This window comes from Micromesistius poutassou (genome assembly GCF_964030765.1).
Source record: "Micromesistius poutassou genome assembly, chromosome: 16".
NCBI lineage: Eukaryota > Metazoa > Chordata > Actinopteri > Gadiformes > Gadidae > Micromesistius > Micromesistius poutassou.
This window is the reverse complement of record NC_140286.1, coordinates 7,747,336-7,764,692: the sequence shown is the minus strand read 5'-3', so window position 1 is coordinate 7,764,692 and position 17,357 is coordinate 7,747,336. Positions and strand designations below refer to the sequence as shown.

General features: G+C 49.8%; 1 protein-coding gene across 3 annotated transcripts in view; it reads right to left on the bottom strand.

The window, feature by feature from the left end:
* zfyve9a (zinc finger, FYVE domain containing 9a) overlaps window positions 1-17,357 on the bottom strand; it is a 30,814-nt gene that overhangs the window by 5,185 nt on the left and 8,272 nt on the right. Inside the window, exons 4-16 of one of the 3 annotated variants that reach the window (XM_084481138.1) lie at window positions 14,865-16,375; window positions 13,545-13,644; window positions 12,676-12,909; window positions 12,020-12,186; window positions 10,534-10,654; window positions 9,823-9,945; window positions 9,058-9,213; window positions 6,147-6,371; window positions 4,286-4,368; window positions 3,665-3,769; window positions 1,296-1,446; window positions 805-885; window positions 449-611 (exon numbers count right to left, since the gene is read on the bottom strand). In XM_084481138.1, the coding sequence (XP_084337264.1) occupies window positions 449-611; window positions 805-885; window positions 1,296-1,446; window positions 3,665-3,769; window positions 4,286-4,368; window positions 6,147-6,371; window positions 9,058-9,213; window positions 9,823-9,945; window positions 10,534-10,654; window positions 12,020-12,186; window positions 12,676-12,909; window positions 13,545-13,644; window positions 14,865-16,375 (3,220 nt within the window). Of the gene's footprint in view, window positions 1-448; window positions 612-804; window positions 886-1,295; window positions 1,447-3,664; window positions 3,770-4,285; window positions 4,369-6,146; window positions 6,372-9,057; window positions 9,214-9,822; window positions 9,946-10,512; window positions 10,655-12,019; window positions 12,187-12,675; window positions 12,910-13,544; window positions 13,645-14,864; window positions 16,376-17,357 lie in introns of all 3 variants that reach the window. The other 2 variants (XM_084481137.1, XM_084481139.1) reach the window with 2 other exon arrangements.

The window sequence follows — 17,357 nt, the reverse complement described above, 5'->3', positions numbered from 1 at the left end:
TGTATACAATAATGTTCCAATCTTCCAAAAGCTGATGAAGGGGATTGGTGGCCGTTTGGTCACGTGACTGTGGTTCAGCGGGGCAGATCTCTGTGTGCTTTTACTTGGCCACCCCGCTTGTCATTATTATTATGTGTTTCCACATAAAACTGCTGTCTGGAGGAGCACAGAAGAAGCAACGAGCACACAGCAATAATGGTGCTGAAGGAATGGCCTTATCGAATTCCAGATCTCTAGTGCCTCAAGGAAAACAGATCTCTCGATTCCACCCTGAAGTGACGTTAGGAGCCGGCACGCTCTGATCTGACGATAGAAAAGCACATTCAGCGTTGCGGATTGTACGTGTTTGCACTCGTGCCGAAGTAAAAAAAAACTTTCAAGGCAAAGCTGCACATAAACCCCCCCAACCTGGACCCCACCCATCCCGGATCCCCCCACCGTGACCCACCCCTTGTTGAAGTTGTGGTCATCCTCGGTCCACTGGATGTGGACGTGCTCCTGGCTCTCCTCCTGGTCCGCCTTGCCGCACGCCACCGTGTAGTCCTTCATGTCCCTCAGCGCCTGCCGCAGCGAGTCCATGGTTTCCGCGGTGATCTGGACCATCACACCATCTGGGGGGATGGAGGGATGGAAGGATGGAGGGTGCGGGGGTGGTGGAGGAGAACGAGGTCAGGCATCGGTTTCCTCACACTAAACGATCTTTATTGCATTGACACGAGCGGTAAAACGATCAAACGTGTAGACCCAGCAGCCCTTGGGACAGACAGACAGACAAATCCATCAGCTTCTGTCAGCACTTCTCACCTTCCACTATGCTGGTCTTGGCCAGGTAGCCCGACGACGCTTTCAAAGCCCCGCTGAACACAAAGAAGCAGGCGCCAGTGACTAAGGGGTGGAGAGAGTACATATGAATGTTAATCACATGCAGCTAATTGGCCGGCTCCACACCGCTCCCCTGTGGTCTGTCTGGGGGTGAAGAGTGAGTGTGGATAAGTTACAAAGGCACATCATTATGGAAGAGGAGGTGAGGGTGGAGGAGGAGAGAGTGGAGAAAGAGGAGGATGAGGAGGAGAGGGTGGAGAAAGAAGAGGAGGAGAGGGTGGAGAAAGAGGAGGAGGAGAGGGTGGAGAAAGAGGAGGAGGAGGAGAGGGTGGAGAAAAAGGAGGAGGAGGAGGAGGTGGTGGTGAGGGATGAGGAGTATGAGGAGGAGGAGAAGGGGAAGGTGGGAGTGAGGGGTGAGGAGGTAAGGCTGGAGGAAGAGGGTGGAGAAGGAGGAAGTGAGGGAGGAGGCCGACCTTTGCGCGGCTGGTGATGGATGCTGATGGCCTGCGTCTGGTAGTTGCCGTCGTCGTTCTGGACGCACACCAGATGGGAGTCGGCGCGGTCGTTGAAGCATGCGCCCATGGCCAGCACGTGTTCGTTGGACTTGTTCATGGCCTTCATCAGCTGGCAAGGACAAGGAGATGAGGGAGGAATGAACTCACCCGTCCCCCGAGGGGGGCGGTGAAGGCATGACATGACTTGTTCTGAGGGAGGCTCGCTCACCAGCTAAGCCTAATTGCACCAGAGTTAATGTGAGAGCAAAATGCCTTTATGGTTATTTTTAGAGGACAGTGTTGAGAGAGAAACATAGCCACTCCTTGCCTGCATAATACGTGTGGGAACGAAAGACGGGAACGTGTTTCCACTGAGCTCCACCAGACACTCAACTGGACCGAAAAAGTAAATTCTATGTTCATGACAAACATTTGATGTATATGTATACACTGGTACACTGCCACTTATATTTTTTACATTCTACATATTTTTGGTCTCATATTCTTACTCTTAGTGTGTTGTTTTTTTCACATCCACACAGCTTTATACCAACTGCGTGCCTTTACCTAAGAATTTCACTGCTCAGAACAGTTTTTCAGAAACAGCTTTCCCCTCTGGAGGGTTTGAATGGGCGGTGGTGCTGCGTGCCGCTCTTCAGACAGGGGGTCAAGCGGTCCCTCACATCAGGTTACTGTGTTTCACCGCGTCACCCGCCAAAAGATGGAAGCCATCGGCTAATGGGTGGCTCCCTCAGACGCACGTCATTTAATGAAAGGCTTAGTTATGGTTGGACGTCGACTTAATTCAAGGGGGTTTACGGACCCATTACGTCCTTGCGGACCCTCCCAAAAATTGTAACCTCGTGTCGAGGCTACACAGCAGCAAGGGCTGTGATTGGTCCGCAAACCAATACAGGTGAACCAATGAACCAATACAGGTTCACGACTGCATCGAAGCGACTGCGTGGTCATTGTGTTGCGTCGACATCCAACCATAACTAAAGGCCTATTCACACCCTACGGTAAATACGGATACGGACGCTTTCGTCCGGTCCCAGAGGTTGTTTCGTCCGTCAGTGGGTCCGTCGCCTCTGAGCTTACGAATCCGGAGTGCTCCGGATGAACCGGAGCAATACCACCGGAGATCAAGGCGGCAGTAGAGGCAGAAGTCCAACCATTCGCAAAAATAGAGAGAGAGTAGTAGGCCTATAATATCTGATGTATATATATTTTGTTTTTAACGTTTTATACTTATATTATACTATATACCTGACCTTATTATTTTATTATTCACCTGCTTTGGCAATGCAAATGTATAATTTGCATGCCAATAAAACTTTTTTTAATTTAAATTTTGAGCAGAGAATCTGCAGGTTGGTGAGGGGTGCCACATGCCACCGCCACGTACACTTTGTGCCGGATGACGCAGAGCAAAATCATCTCTTCTACAGATACCATGTTTGTGATTGTCGATGCCGGTCATTTTATACACGACAGTCACTGCCCTCTAGAGGTTGTTTTGCGTGACATCCATAACAACGCTGAAACGGGACGGAGGTATGAAGGGTGGTCCCGGAGACAACATTTAGTACGGATGGACGAATTTCGTCCGGATCCGGAGGTATGAGGCGGCCTTTAGCCTTAAGAGTGTTTCGGTGTTCCTATTACCAAAAAATTAAACTATTCCTTCACACAAGCCATGTCGAGGAGAATCTTCTCTCCCAATGGATGGACAATAACGTTTTGTGAATCTAAATTGCTCTAACAGATGGTCTGTAAGCAATTAGTGGTGGTGGTAGTAGTATTAATAGTGTAAATGGAAGTAGTAGCAGCTGCTACTGCACCTCTAGGGGGATAGTTATATATGAAGAGCTAGGTCAGTGGAGCAGTGTTATAACATCCTTCCACTGGAGAGTATATATATATATATATATATATATATACATACACACATACTTATGACTTAAAAAGTGACATATTATACCACCAGGTGTGAGTGTGATTAGCCATTACAAGCCGTTTTGGCAATCCACAGCCTCTTTTGACACCACAAATGGGTGTAGCCTACTCAGTGGACTGTAGCAAACGTTGCTCATCTATCCGTCATACATCTAGGTAGACACACCAACTTGTTATGTCAGAAGAGGCAGCTTTTCAAAACGGCTTGTAACAGCTAATCACACTCACACCAGGTGGTATAATAGCAGGGTTAGGTCACCTTTAAGACTTAAATTTGTTATGTATGTCCTTGACAACAAACCCCACATTGTAAGGCTACTGCCAGTTGGGTGGTGAGGTCGAGGGGCATTGGAATACACAGTGGGAGAGTGAGAGAGAGGGTCCCCTACCTCGTTATAGCGGTTGCTGGGGATTTTGATGCAGGTCTTCTTCACCTCCATGTCCACCACCAGCCCTTTCACTACAGGCAGAGTGTACTGGTAGTTACGGAAGTCCTAGGGACGCAGACAGAGAGAAAGGACTCAGGAGAGGTGGTGGAGACTGCTTTCCACAGAGGACATAGTCACCACGCTAACCTTACATTTCATGCCATACTCAATGTGCAATTTTCCGATGCCAATAGTTCATATTTCCATTGAATGTACAATGCCCCGGCATTCGAGCCACTGCATTTTATCTTATTATATTTTTCATATTTTTCGGTATTTGCGTATTTTATTGCATGCTTTATTTTTGTGTTCATATTTTGTACTCATCATACTTAGATTCTCCGTTGATACTATTTCTTATCTTGAGCAGAGCGAATCTGACAGGAATAACATCGGGATTAACAAAGCACTCAACTGAATTAACCGTACGATCATAAAGACGACAGATGATGACGGAAGATAGAAGATACAAGAAAAACTAAATTGTACAAAGGCGTCTTCTCAACGCACTAAACGCTATCGTGTTCAAGCCTTTGGTCATGGAAGATACAGACTAGAGGGGTCTGTAAGCCAAGAACTTACTGCTAAAAGATTCATGATGGTGTGGCCGGTCTCTCCAAACAAGGGTTTCCTGTATCGCACGCTGAACAGTGGACACGGATAGACTGGAAGAAAAAAAGACACAATAACGTCAGGGCAATTAGGCCGCGAGCATGACTGTCCCCGTTGCCAACGTTGTTATTTTGTGTCATTTAGCGTCTGCTAAATGAGACAAAGGCCTATAGGCAGGCTACGGTCATTTGGGATGGAACACAGTCCCTTTCTGCAGGGAGTTGAACACCCTACTATTGCATGCATGATCCTGCCCCCACGAAAAACTGATTTTTTGTTATTTTTGTATTTTTTTGGTGAGTGTTTTTTCAAATCGGATGGAAATTCCCCCATGGATGTGTCCTTTTTTATTTAACCATGTATTCTCACTTTTTCATTTCATCATTTATATGTGGCACTAAATGAAACAGGGACACACACACACACACACACACACACACACACACACACACACACACACACACACACACACACACACACACACACACACACACACACACACACACACACACACACACACACCACCGTAAAAGGCTTTTCTCTACTTCAGAGGAGAGCTTCTAATCCATGAGCAGGGAAAGATGTCAGCGTTGCACCAGCAACCAAAGCTTCTCAGATTAGCCTATTTGGAAGCCTTATCTCCACAGACAGCCGGGAAATTACATCTTACTCCACAAGTTCATTCATTACACTATAAATAGGCTATACTGGCGTCCACCTCACAGGACCCACACATAAACACTTAGGACGGGAGTGCCCGGGTCTTCAAGGATATTGAAACAGGTGAATGTGTGTTAAGGTTCACATTCTGCAGCCCACACAGATCTAAGTGGCTTTTGTTAATGTATTCCATCACGTGAATACGGGTGGCTAGGCATGGGGCTTAGTCTAGGCCAGCAGTCACTGCACCATGCAGACACGTCTTGCTTTCAGAGGGATTTGGTTGGAAAGGAAAAAAAAAAAAAATCTCTTTTCAGACTTAAAGCCTAATGAGTAGAGCGTGGTGGGCTGGCAGAGACACACACACACACACACACACACACACACACACACACACACACACACACACACACACACACACACACACACACACACACACACACACACACACACACACACACACACACAGGAGGGGTCTTCAGGCTGACAATCGACTTAGAGGGCTGAGATTTCTAAATGACCTCATGTGTTAATATTTTACTGTGTTATGGCTGAGAATAATGGAGGTGAAATCCTAGCCGGGCCTCTCCCTCACATCCATTAGTAATGGGTCGGATTTGGGTTTTTTCTCTGTCTATGGGATGGGCTGCAAGTGCAATGATGGATTTTGTTGGACTTTTTCCTCTACAATGGTGGGATTTTGCAGGCAGGGTTTACCAGCGGGGAGCGGTCTATCATCGATATCCTCTCATATAGATGTCTACCATCTATATCCTCTCATAATTAGGTGGTTTACCCTCTATATCCTCTCATATAGAGGTCTACCAGCTATATCCTGGCATATAAAAGGAGGTTTACCACCTATATCATATACCATGTATATCCTCTCATATAGGTCTACCATCTACGTATATCCTCTCATAAAGATGTGGTTTACCCTCTATATCCTCTCATATAGATGAGGTTTACCATCTATAACCTCTCATATAGAAGTCTACCTTCTGTATCCTCTAATATAGAGGTCTGCCATCTATATCCTCTCATATAGAGGAGGTTTACAATATATATCCTCTCATATAGAGGTCTACATATATACATACATCTATATATATAAAAAATGATAATAATACACACAGCATCCGTTTGCCCCCCCACCACCACCACCACTCACATCGGTACTCGGCCCCCAGCCGCAGCAGGAGTCGGATGGGGAACACCTTGGCCCAGGGCGTCTCCCACTTCTGGATGAGGATGCCAAAGAGGTAGGGCGGGTTGGGCAGCAGCAGCTCCTGCAGGGACTGGAAGGAGGGGCTGACGTACAGAAAGCCCCCGTGCTCCCGGCTGCCCAGGAAGCTCTGGGGGAAGAACGAGTGGCTCAGGTGGGCCAGGACGTTACCTGTGTAGAGAGAGAGAGAGAGAGAGAGAGAGAGAGAGAGAGAGAGAGAGAGAGAGAGAGAGAGAGAGAGAGAGAGAGAGAGAGAGAGAGAGAGAGAGAGAGAGAGAGAGAGAGAGAGAGAGAGAGAGAGAGAGAGAGGCTGATGAGACGCAGTGTGTATTGAATTGTAGGAGTGAGACTTTTTTGTTTTACTTTTGAATGGCAACCGTTATTGTTTTTCCTGTTTAAAGCTACACTATGCGTTTCAAACATGAGCTGCCTCTTGTGGCCTGAGTTGTAGCTACAGTTATAGCTGTACCATTTACAGACGACTGTGTCTGAGGATTTTTCCCATGGTCTGGGCGCGGGCAAAGGTGGGCCAGAATAACACTATTTATAGGGAAGATTGACTGAATGACTGGATGGGCACATTTATTTAGAAACCTTCTAGCTCAGATAATAAAAAAGGAGCAGAAAAGTTCCATAGTTCAGTTTGAACTAAAACATGTTTCATAACATATTAGTTCACGACACACACAACAACCGTCCTTAAGTCTTGGTATGTCTTGGGTAAATAACTGCTGCATTGTCCTGGGTCTTTTATTTGCCAATTGTTGGGTGATTTAGTTTGTTGTGTGTGGGTTTTGGTTGGCAGGAGAAGTGCAACATACATCCAAAACAAGTCCTAAATAAATGTCAAACATGAATGAACGAACAGCATGGGGAAGAGGATACAAGGAAGGACTCTGAAACAACAAAGACTGACTCTTAAGACCAGTACGATAGGAAGAGGCAGCCAGGAAACTAAAACCAAAGATGAAGTGACAAGTGGCGAGATAGTGGTGAAATAAACCGTGCGGCTAGAGCCAAGCATGGAGTGAAAGCAACGAGGCTCTTAAATTCCCAGGATCAGGCTTGTCTGCTTGATACGAAGACTTGATACGGACCAAAAAAGGATCTCTTTAGCCACAGTGAATGACTGGCTCACAGCCCCCACTGGCTGGGACCGCGACCCACTTTATGTTACCTACACTAGAGGCTTCGTGTTACCAATTATCTGTGGGAGAGATCAACGCTCCCCGGTGAAGCCCCCTGATGGTGGATGCAGAAGCTATCGGTTAACACTTAGCGCAGCCGCACACCAGTGGTCGACGAGGGCTTCAGCTGGAAACAACAACATAGGGAAGAAACGGTTCCTCCTTCGCTGTGTGTTTGTGTTCGAGTGTGCAGCAGATTAATAAAAAGAGCACCCCTTGGGAAGGGGGACACAAGCTGTCAAAGTCACTGGATGTTAGCGTCTCGGTCTGGAGGAGCAGAAGGAAGCTCAACGGCGTCCTAAGTGGTGTCGAGTGGCAGGGATGGGGGCAAGTGGCAGCCTGTAGTTCCTCTAACGGCCTGTAGTTCCTCTAACGGCCTGTAGTTCCTCTAATGGCCTGTAGTTCCACTAACGACTTGTAGTTCCACTAACGGCCTGTAGCTCCACTAAAGACTTGTAGTTCCTCTAACGGCCTGTAGTTCCTCTAACGGCCTGTAGTTCCTCTAACGGCCTGTAGTTCCACTAACGACTTGTAGTTCCTCTAACAGCCTGGAGTTCCTCTAATGGCCTGTAGTTCCTCTAACGGTCTGGAGTTCCTCTAACGGCCTGTAGTTCCTCTAACGGCCTGTAGCTCCACTAACGGCCTGTAGTTCCTCTAACGGCCTGGAGTTCCTCTAACGGTCTGGAGTTCCTCTAACAGTCTGTAGGGGGTTTGTGTGGTTGTTGACGGTGGAAAGACCCACCGCCATTCTAAGGCAGCAGGAACATGTGGTATCACCGTCTCCGCTACACGGACGGATGGACTACTAAACTGTGAAGGCAGGAATATGCAGGGACCTTGTGATGCGGTACTACGACGATTTTTCGGGTGCTGATATAATATGGATTGTGATTTTGTTAATATTGTGATACTGTAAAATTTTTTATAAAATCATCCTCAATATTAAATTGAAGATAAATAAATACATCTTGAGTCGGCCCTAGGGCTGTGCAATTAATCAAATTTTGATCACAATTTCTATTCTTGGGTCAAACAATCTCCAAATTAATAAAATCTAGTTGGAACGATTCTTTTGAAAAAAAAAAAGGGGGGGGGGGGGGGGGGTTTTGGATTCTTTTTTTGATTCTGAAGTCCGAAGACAAGTTCATTTCAGTGAGTTCTGAGTATGATAGGCCAGGCCAGTCCTTCCAGCCTTAATCCATTACTGGATCAATTTACAGAATGCAATTTGTTGAGTGTCGTTTACAAAGATTAAAAATGTGTCAGTGCACTAAACATGAGAAAGTTAATATAAGTTTATTTAAGTTGTTCTGTCTTATTAGATTTTCTAGTATATTTATTTTATTAATTGAACGTTTTATAGAAATTACAGAACAGCTGGATACATATTTATTTGTATATTATTTTCAATTTGAAAATTTTCTATTTTTTTATTTGAACATTTTGTGTAGTTTAAGAATTTTGAAAACTCTGTTAGTGACTTTTTTTTGCTGAAATGCAGAATAAATGCATTTTATTTTCAAACTCAAAAAGAATAGTTTGAAGAATCGTGATTTCAATCTTGACCAAAAAAATTGTGATTCTCATTTTTTCCAAAATCGAGCAGCCCTAGTCGGCCCCCTACTAAAGGGGGTTCTAGGACCTCCAAAAGGAGGTGGGGGGGTACCCACCGGTCAGGGCCTCCTGGTAAAGGAGCACGAAGTGGGTGAAGATGTCCCTGGGGATGGTCTTCTCGTCGGGCAGACACTGCAGCAGGATCACCACCTCCGCCTGGCCCACCGCATGCATGCCCTTGGTGGTCATGTACCAGCACTTCCTGTTCACATCTGGGCCAATGGGAGGGCAGGAATGAAGGGAGAAGAGATAAACGGTTAATTCAGAGCCTGAATATGAAATAGGGCTGTTTTCAGAAGGAGACGATTGTTCATGAAGCCAGGAATTACAATCTCAATAGTTATGCTAATGGTCATGTTATCACTGCCAGGAAGAAACTATCTAGGGATTACAGCCAAGAGAAAGTACTGCAATACGTCTAAAAAGCCATATTTAGTCATCGCTGTCTACCATCGGTGCATTGCTTGCTAACAAAAGAAAACACTAAACATGCAACAAATCAAAATTGCTACTTAGATTGCTACTTAGATCCTGTGGCTGTCTTCGTCAGCCACAGGATCTAAGTAGCAATGGAGCAACGACTAATAGCTGCTGGGCAAATAATACTCCCTGCAACAATTATTAATGAAACGCTATGCTTATCTACGGATACAAATCAAGTCAACTGTCTTTGTACGGCCCTTAATCACAGTCACAGTCTGGAGGCGCTCCTCAGGCCCACAGTGGACCTACAAGGCCCAAGGGTCGATGTTGTAATACACAGCTGTCACTCTGCATTACACCCCCCTCACTCTGTCACCACCCCCCGCTCCGCTACTCACAGTTGACTAGCTTGACCATGGCCAGGAGGTTGGCATTGAGGACAAACACCAGTGGGTCCGGACCGCCCTCCTCCAACTGCTGCAGCAGCACCATCTCCGACGGCCGCTCCTCCACCGCGTAGTCTGGTGGGGTGATGGTAGTGGTGGAGTCAGGGTAGGTGGTGGTTGGTGGAGGTCAGCCCATATGGGAGATAGCGGAGGTAGGCAGAGGTCAGTTTGTTAGAAGAGCCCCAGAAAAAAAGATGGAGGTGATGGTGTGGTGGGAGGTGGCGGTGATGATGGAGGTGGTGGTGATTATGGCGGTGGTAGTGATGATGGCGGTGATGATGATGGAGGAGGTGGTAGTGATGAAGGTTGTGATGGTGGTGTTGGAGAAGACGGGAGCAGTGGCGTTTGAGATGAGTGTGGGAGGGAGGGGGTTAGTGAGAGGAAATGAAAGGTTAGCTACCAGGCTCACATTTCACGCAACAAACGACGACACTTTGGGGTCAAACGTTCCCTAAAGCCATGTGAAAACAGAAATGCACCCCCCCCCCCCGTGCCCCCTTTCAAATCGTGAGCGATGGCAGTGAGCCAGTGGTCATAGAGGAAGAACGACAACAACACAAGAGAGAGAGAGACAATGAGACAGGAGAAGGAGGAGGAGGAGGAGGAGGAGGCAGCCGTGTGGCGAGGGATGAAGGCAAGCACCTGTGACGTGGCCTCCCGTACCTCCTTTGACTCCCGTGGAGATGAGGATGGGAGGCAGGCCGTCCTCCGGGATCAGGCTGAGGGAGCTGCCCACGGGGCTCCCAGTCGGGGCCCCGCCCCCGGGGCCCGGCCCTCTGGACGCCTGAGGAGGAGGAGAGCAAGAGTCAGAGTGCTGTCCACCACAGGGATGAAGATACCTAACGTGTCACACACCAGGGGGAAATTGAGGGTTATTAAATGTGTGCGCGGCCCACACCGTGAAAAAAGGCTGACGCATTGATTTCAAAACTGGATGCGACACACTCATTTCCTCAGATGTATTCATCCAGCCGGTCAGTATTCAAGGTCAAGCTGATGCACAGGAGAACACACAGTCAGACTGGGCACTGACACTCCTACCACAAGTCACCAGCCACTACCCATCTAGGGAATCATATTCTAGAAAGATTTAATATTTTTTACCAAATTTATTATTATTACCCAGGGTAATAATATAACCGACAAAATAAACCAAATCCAAAAGATATCCAAAAATCCAAATTCCTCGCCTAGCACAAAACCAAAGCGATAGCTCTCTCCAGCCGGCCGCAGCACGGAGCCGGCTGGCACCGGGTCAGAACACCTACTCCCCGGTCCCGCTGGAGTGTGGCACGAAGCACATCAAACTCCTCTGTACGGGTCGACCGGAGACGGGGCCCTGCCCTCTGCCACCAGGCCAGGGACTGTGTGGGTGGCTGACTAATTAAACCAGGGCAGAGAGGGGTGGGGGGGGGGGGGATGAGAGCTTCTTAGCATGCCGAGGATGAGCCTGCTCACTGCCACTCGCTCCGACCAGCGCCGGCCACGCCTGCAGACTACGCTCATAAGACCCGGTCCTACCCTGCCTGGGTGTGACATTACCTGACTCTTTGGTTTTAGGTTTGGCATGTATAGGGCACTTGTTCATCCATGTGGAATGGACGTGATTGTTCTTCAATGGAGGCTCATGCTCCACTGTATTCCAAGGGGCCAAGTGTTCACTGGATCACTGGACTCTTTCGTCAATATAGAAACCAAAAGTGGGCCTTTTGTAAAAAGCCCCAACTGAAGTGTCACAATCAAACACGCGATTAATCCACGCAACTTTTGCTTCCAGACTGCAGTTTATAAAAATACACATCAAAAAACCCAATATGAAGTTCTGTCGTCTGTTCCAAGGACTTTTCTTCACTAGTAGCTTATCTGAAACTCCATTTATTACATTTTTTCCCCCCTGTAAAGACTTATGGCAGTCCTTTATCCTGCTTTAAGCTGGGATATTTCCTCGTAACCGTGTACTTCTGTAGCACTCGCCTTGACCCAGAAAGCGGCTACGCATGCAAACAAAAGGATTCATTGTAGCGACCAGTGAACCAGCCAGAAGTGGCTTGCTTGTGTTCTCGGGGAAGATCTATGAGGTATGAACCTGTCAACATGCCGCGGAGGTGAGGGGGATGCTGTGCTGCCCGGGGAGATGGGGGGGCCTTACCTCCGAGGCGTCTGAGGGGGGAGATTTGGTAGAAAACAGGGAGCCGGCCATGGATCGTGATGCAGGGTCCAGGACAGGGTTGGGGGTTTTGGCCGACTCTGTTGCGTCCCCGTTGGGTAAGAGTCCGTCGGCGAACCACACCCTCCTCTGCTCACGCGTCAGCAGCCCTGCAGGGGGGGAGGGGAAGGGGGGGGGGGGGGGGGGGGGGATGCGCACACACTTAAAAAGGAAAAATCACGACTGCATATTTAAAATCACACACAAATCACACACCAACCGACAAACCGTCCAAAACAGGGAGAAAATGCAAGGGGGGGGAGGGGGGGGTTTCAAACCTGCAATCACTGCTTCCAATTGGTACAAAGTAGTTCCATGAGATTCTCTTAAAAAAAAAAAACTTTGCAGGGGACAAGCAAGCACGCTGCCATGATCTGTGGCATCACTAAAGAGTGGAAAGCAGGTGGGGGTGGGGGAGGGGGGAACCAAACAGGACCAGCCTGGCGAGGTTACAGATCCAGCATATTATAATAAGGTTACCCAAAAGAATAGAGAAAAATTATAGCTCTGCAGAGCCGAGGGTGAAGCGGTGAGGGGTGGGGGTTTGGGGGGGGGGGGGGGGGGGGAGTTGGGGTTTAGTTTGTGGCTGAAGGTCGTACCCTCGGAGCAGGCCGGCTTGAGGACTCCCACGGGCACCATGACGGTGGGCGGAGGGGAGCCCAGCGCCCCAGAGGCCTGGGCCTGCTGCAGGGGGGGGATGGTGGAGCAGTACTCGGCCGGGTTGTTGGGGTTGGGCTGGGTCTGGGTCCCAGCGCCACCGCCACCGACGCCACCACCACCACAACCGCTAACGCCGCTAGCCGCCGCTACCGCAGCGCTCCTCCACACATGGGCTGGGAGGAAAGGTGGGGCTACATGTTACCGAGGGAACCCAGGACCGGGCAGGCGGGCGGGTTGGTCGGTTTGGGGGCCCCCGGCGGTCAGAGACGGGACGTCTTTACCGCATGCTCATTTGTCCCGCTGATTAGGAGTGACCTGCTGATTGGAGAACTGTGAGCTTTGGTTTGTGGTCATTTAAAAAAAAATTATGAAAAAAGACAAGACTTATAGGCAGAATTGCCATAGATGAGGGGGACATGAGTCAGATTTTGTCCAGATCATGACCTTAGCCATCACACTTCTCCCTAATACAAAAACAAACAGGCGAGCTGTTCAAGGCTCCAGTGAGGAAGAGGGTAAGCAGGGTTTGCTGACACGCTCCGCCACACTGCCTTTGAGGAACAAAACAGATTTCTGTGGTTTCACCAGGGATGTCAACAGTACGAATATTATTATTATTATTATCCTGGCTTGGTCTTGATGGTCTGTGGTGTATTTTCTTGTTGCTTTTTCCCTTGGAGAGCTTACAGAATGGAGGGGGGGCTCAGATTAAAACGAGTCCCTGGCCTTGAGTCTGTGACTCTAATGGTTTGTTTGAGGTCAGGAACACACGTAACGGTATAGAATACAATACATGTACTGTACTCACCACTCGTTAGAGCAGAATGGCAGGTGACACACACCCGGGCCTCCTTCATGTCCATGTACACCAGCCTGCCCTTCAGACTGCAGCAGGCCGCACAGAACACCTGACACACACACACACACACACACACACACACACACACACACACACACACACACACACACACACACACACACACACACACACACACACACACACACACGTGTTTAGAGGTCATGACCTCATGCATTCATTTCCTAAGCCTTTGTTTGCAGACGTGTATGCATCCTATGTGTGTCTTATGTCAACTAACAGGTAAATCAGGTGTAAGTGCTGAGTGCGTGATCCAGGTCGTACGGTGTATTCCCTGTGTATTCGCAGCCTCACAAGGCTTCATTCCGTCAGTATTATTACACAGGCAGCTCCTGTGAGCCTTGGGCAGCAGGGTGTGTGAGTAAGTGTTGGAAAAAGGCTGAAGTACAGCCTAATTCAAGTGGTATGACAGCGGCCGTGTGTCTGCTGACAGGCCCCCCGGGCATGTCCGTGCTCAGCGGTAGCATGGGCCTCAGGTATACCAAGTCCATTCTGGAAATCCTTTAATGTTGTTTTAAGATGGACAAACCACAGGGACAGCACTAAAACACATAAAAAAGGGGGATTACATTTTTTCTCTCCAAATGATGCATATTTTGTTCAAGGTGAAGCCATTTTCCACATCACCATGGGAGTCACCTGTGCCAATCAAAAATGCCTATTGCTATACACAGTGATTCGCCAGAGGGGGAGCTGTTTCAGCAGTTTGTCTATTCCCTGACGTGTTATGTGTTGTGTTTATTGTTCAATGAGATGAGGCTTTGAACTGGAAGAGCTCAGTCCTGAAGAATGAAAACATGTACGGCCTAAATTCAAGGTGAACTTGAGAATAAAACAATTGCTCTATGACATAATGTAATGAAATGATCATAATTCCTTACAATCCCATGAGGTCCATGTAACAAGTTCATTTAATTAATTACAGCCCTAAAAAGCACCAGAAGACTCTGCTATTCCTGGATCACCTTAATGCCTGACTGGACTATTAAGTGCGCCGTAGCATAATCAAGGTCAATGCACTATTGTTGTTTAACAAGCACTGACCCGTGCACTGATATCAGCACACAACAACAACGCTGTTTGAGCCATCCTGCATTCGCATTGATTGCTTTTGGAATCCTTGATTACGCCTGCTTTGATTGCTCAACCCCCCCTTTGTAAAAATCTGCTTGAATTAATGCATCTGCTTAATGAATGCAAATATAATCCAATTATCTGGAACTAGGTTTAGCATTCCTATCCAGCACTGACCTTGCCGCAGGCTCTGCAGTGGTGCCGGCGCTTGGTGAAGGTGAACTTGACGTCGCATTTCATGCACACGGGGGCCTGGGAGTCCGGCACCCACAAGGGGGCCACCTCTCCCAGCGGGACGGCCGGCCTTCTGGACAGCGCCCCCTGCTGGCCCGCCTGGAGGTCATTGTCGGGGCTCTCGGAGGGCCTCCAGGCGGAGGGGGAGCCGGAGCGGTCTCCGTTTACCTCCACCACCGCCGCCGCCGACAGAGTCGGCGTCGTAGCCATGTCCGACTCAGCCGACGCCGTGTCCGGGGCGGAGCCTGTGGCACGGCCCTGGCTGTCCAGGTTTTTGTTCTTGCCAGTGGGGGAGGGGCCCAGTTGGTTGTGCACCAGGGCCGGGGCATCAGCTCTCGGGATCTGGAGCTTGAGGCTGACGGGCTGCTTGGGCCGGGCGCCGCCGTACGGCACGCTGACCGGCTGCAGTCGGTTGTTGTTGAGCTTGACCGGGGCCACGCCCTCGCCGCTCTCCTGCTTGCTCTCCTCGATTTCCTTCTCCTCCGTCACAGAGTCCTCTTTGGAGGGGACGGGGCTAGGAGTAAAGCCCCTCCTCTCCTCCTCCTCCTCCGTCCCCTCCGTCTCCTGCGGGTGCTCTTCCTCGTATCGCCCGCCCCGCCCTTTCCCCTCCTGCCCCACCCCGTTGCCGAGGCCCGGTGGGACGGAGAGGTGGTCGCCAGGCCGTGTGACGTCACCGTGACAATGGCTCATCATCATCTCTGTCTCCTGCGCTGGATGATCAGAGCACTCGTCCAGTGCAACCTCCTCCTCCTCCTCCTCCTCACCGCCACCACCCTGAGTCCCGACTGCTCCTCCGTTCTGAACGCTGCGCCCCTCCTGGTCCTGCTCAGTGCTGGACGGCCCCCTCTCTGGTCCTTCCGGAGCATTCCTCACAGCTTTCCCCCTGGGATCCCGTCCGTCGGACGCAGACTCCGACGGCACCAGCGACGAGTCAGGCCGCCAGTCCTCCACCGGCGTCGGACGCCGCTCCGGGTCGTCCTCGAAGGTGAAGCGGGTGTAGTTGAGGTGGGACCCTCCCGCGGTCCGAGGAGCACGGCCGCCGTCCTCGCCGAGTCTGTTGAGCTCAGGGCCGGCGGCGTCGTCGCCCGAGCCGTGGCCGTTCCCCGCGGCGGCGGCCCGGTCGGGCGAGCATCGCCGGTCCTCAGTGCCCACCAGTTTCCCGATGTTGGGCTGGGGGAGAGGGGGGCTGTGAATGTCCGGCGGCCGCTCCTCACCCCAGGGCGGAGCCCCGGGAGTGAGGAGGAGCTTGGGCTCGCCGCCGCCCCCTTGGGGGGTGGTGGTGGTGTTGGTGACAGGGGTGGTGGTGTCGGCGGGTGGAGTCTTGAAGGGCAGGGGACTCTCCTGGGGGCTCAGGTCTGCGTGGGCCAGGGCAGGGTTCAGTGAGAGCAGGTGGGCCGGCGGCGCCAGGATCTGGGTCCACTTGGAGTCCGAGAGAGTGGGGGTGTCCGTCTCATCTGGGGGGGGGGGGGGGGGGGGGGGAAGAGTAGTGAGTGACACGGGTTAAACATATGCACACAAAACCTGCAGCCATGCCTTTAACAGAGTCTGAGTAAAATGATACCAATGGATCCGGAAGCTAGCGAAGAGGAGCTCAATGATCAGGGAGGTTTATTCATGGGTGAATAACAATGCTCTGGCAATATTTTTCATCCCATCGACTGCACAAGGGAAAACGAAATATTTGAAATGCGATGATGACCAAACAGGAAGCAGTATTCATTGTTCATGTTACTCCAATGTTAAAACCAAGAAAAAAAGTTAAAGAAGGCCAGCACTAGAAAATTCTCTTTTAACAACAGACTTTGTAGAACAGAAAGGAGCATATTCTCAGTCGTGACAATAGGGAAAATGAGCAACATTTGATAAAAGAGGTGTTTTTCCCCTGAGTGTGATGGACACCCCATGACTGCTGAACCAGCAGAGCATGGGAGGAACCAGGCGGTAAACGGAGAAACGAGGTTGGCATGGGCTGGGAAATTAAGCATCAGGATGAGAGATCCTCAGAAAGTGGGGCAATCTGCTACACAACCCCCCCCGACCCCCCCGACCCCCCCAGGGAGCCCCAGTCATCAGTCAACCTGACACATGAATAGTGTGGAATGCAGGCGGAAATTCCAGTAATGTTCACTTCCATTTCCCTCTTGCTCACACACATACACTCCTACACACACTGACCGAGGGGAGATGGCCACTGTTTCAAAAGTATCAACAGCGCTCAACGAAAGACACACACACACACACACACACACACACACACACACACACACACACACACACACACACACACACACACACACACACACACACACACACCTCCCTTCATTGGAATTCATGCTGCGCCGTTACCAGTTTGGAATGTGCTACATGGACGCAGACACACATACACGAGCAAACACACACACACACACACACACACACACACACACACACACACAC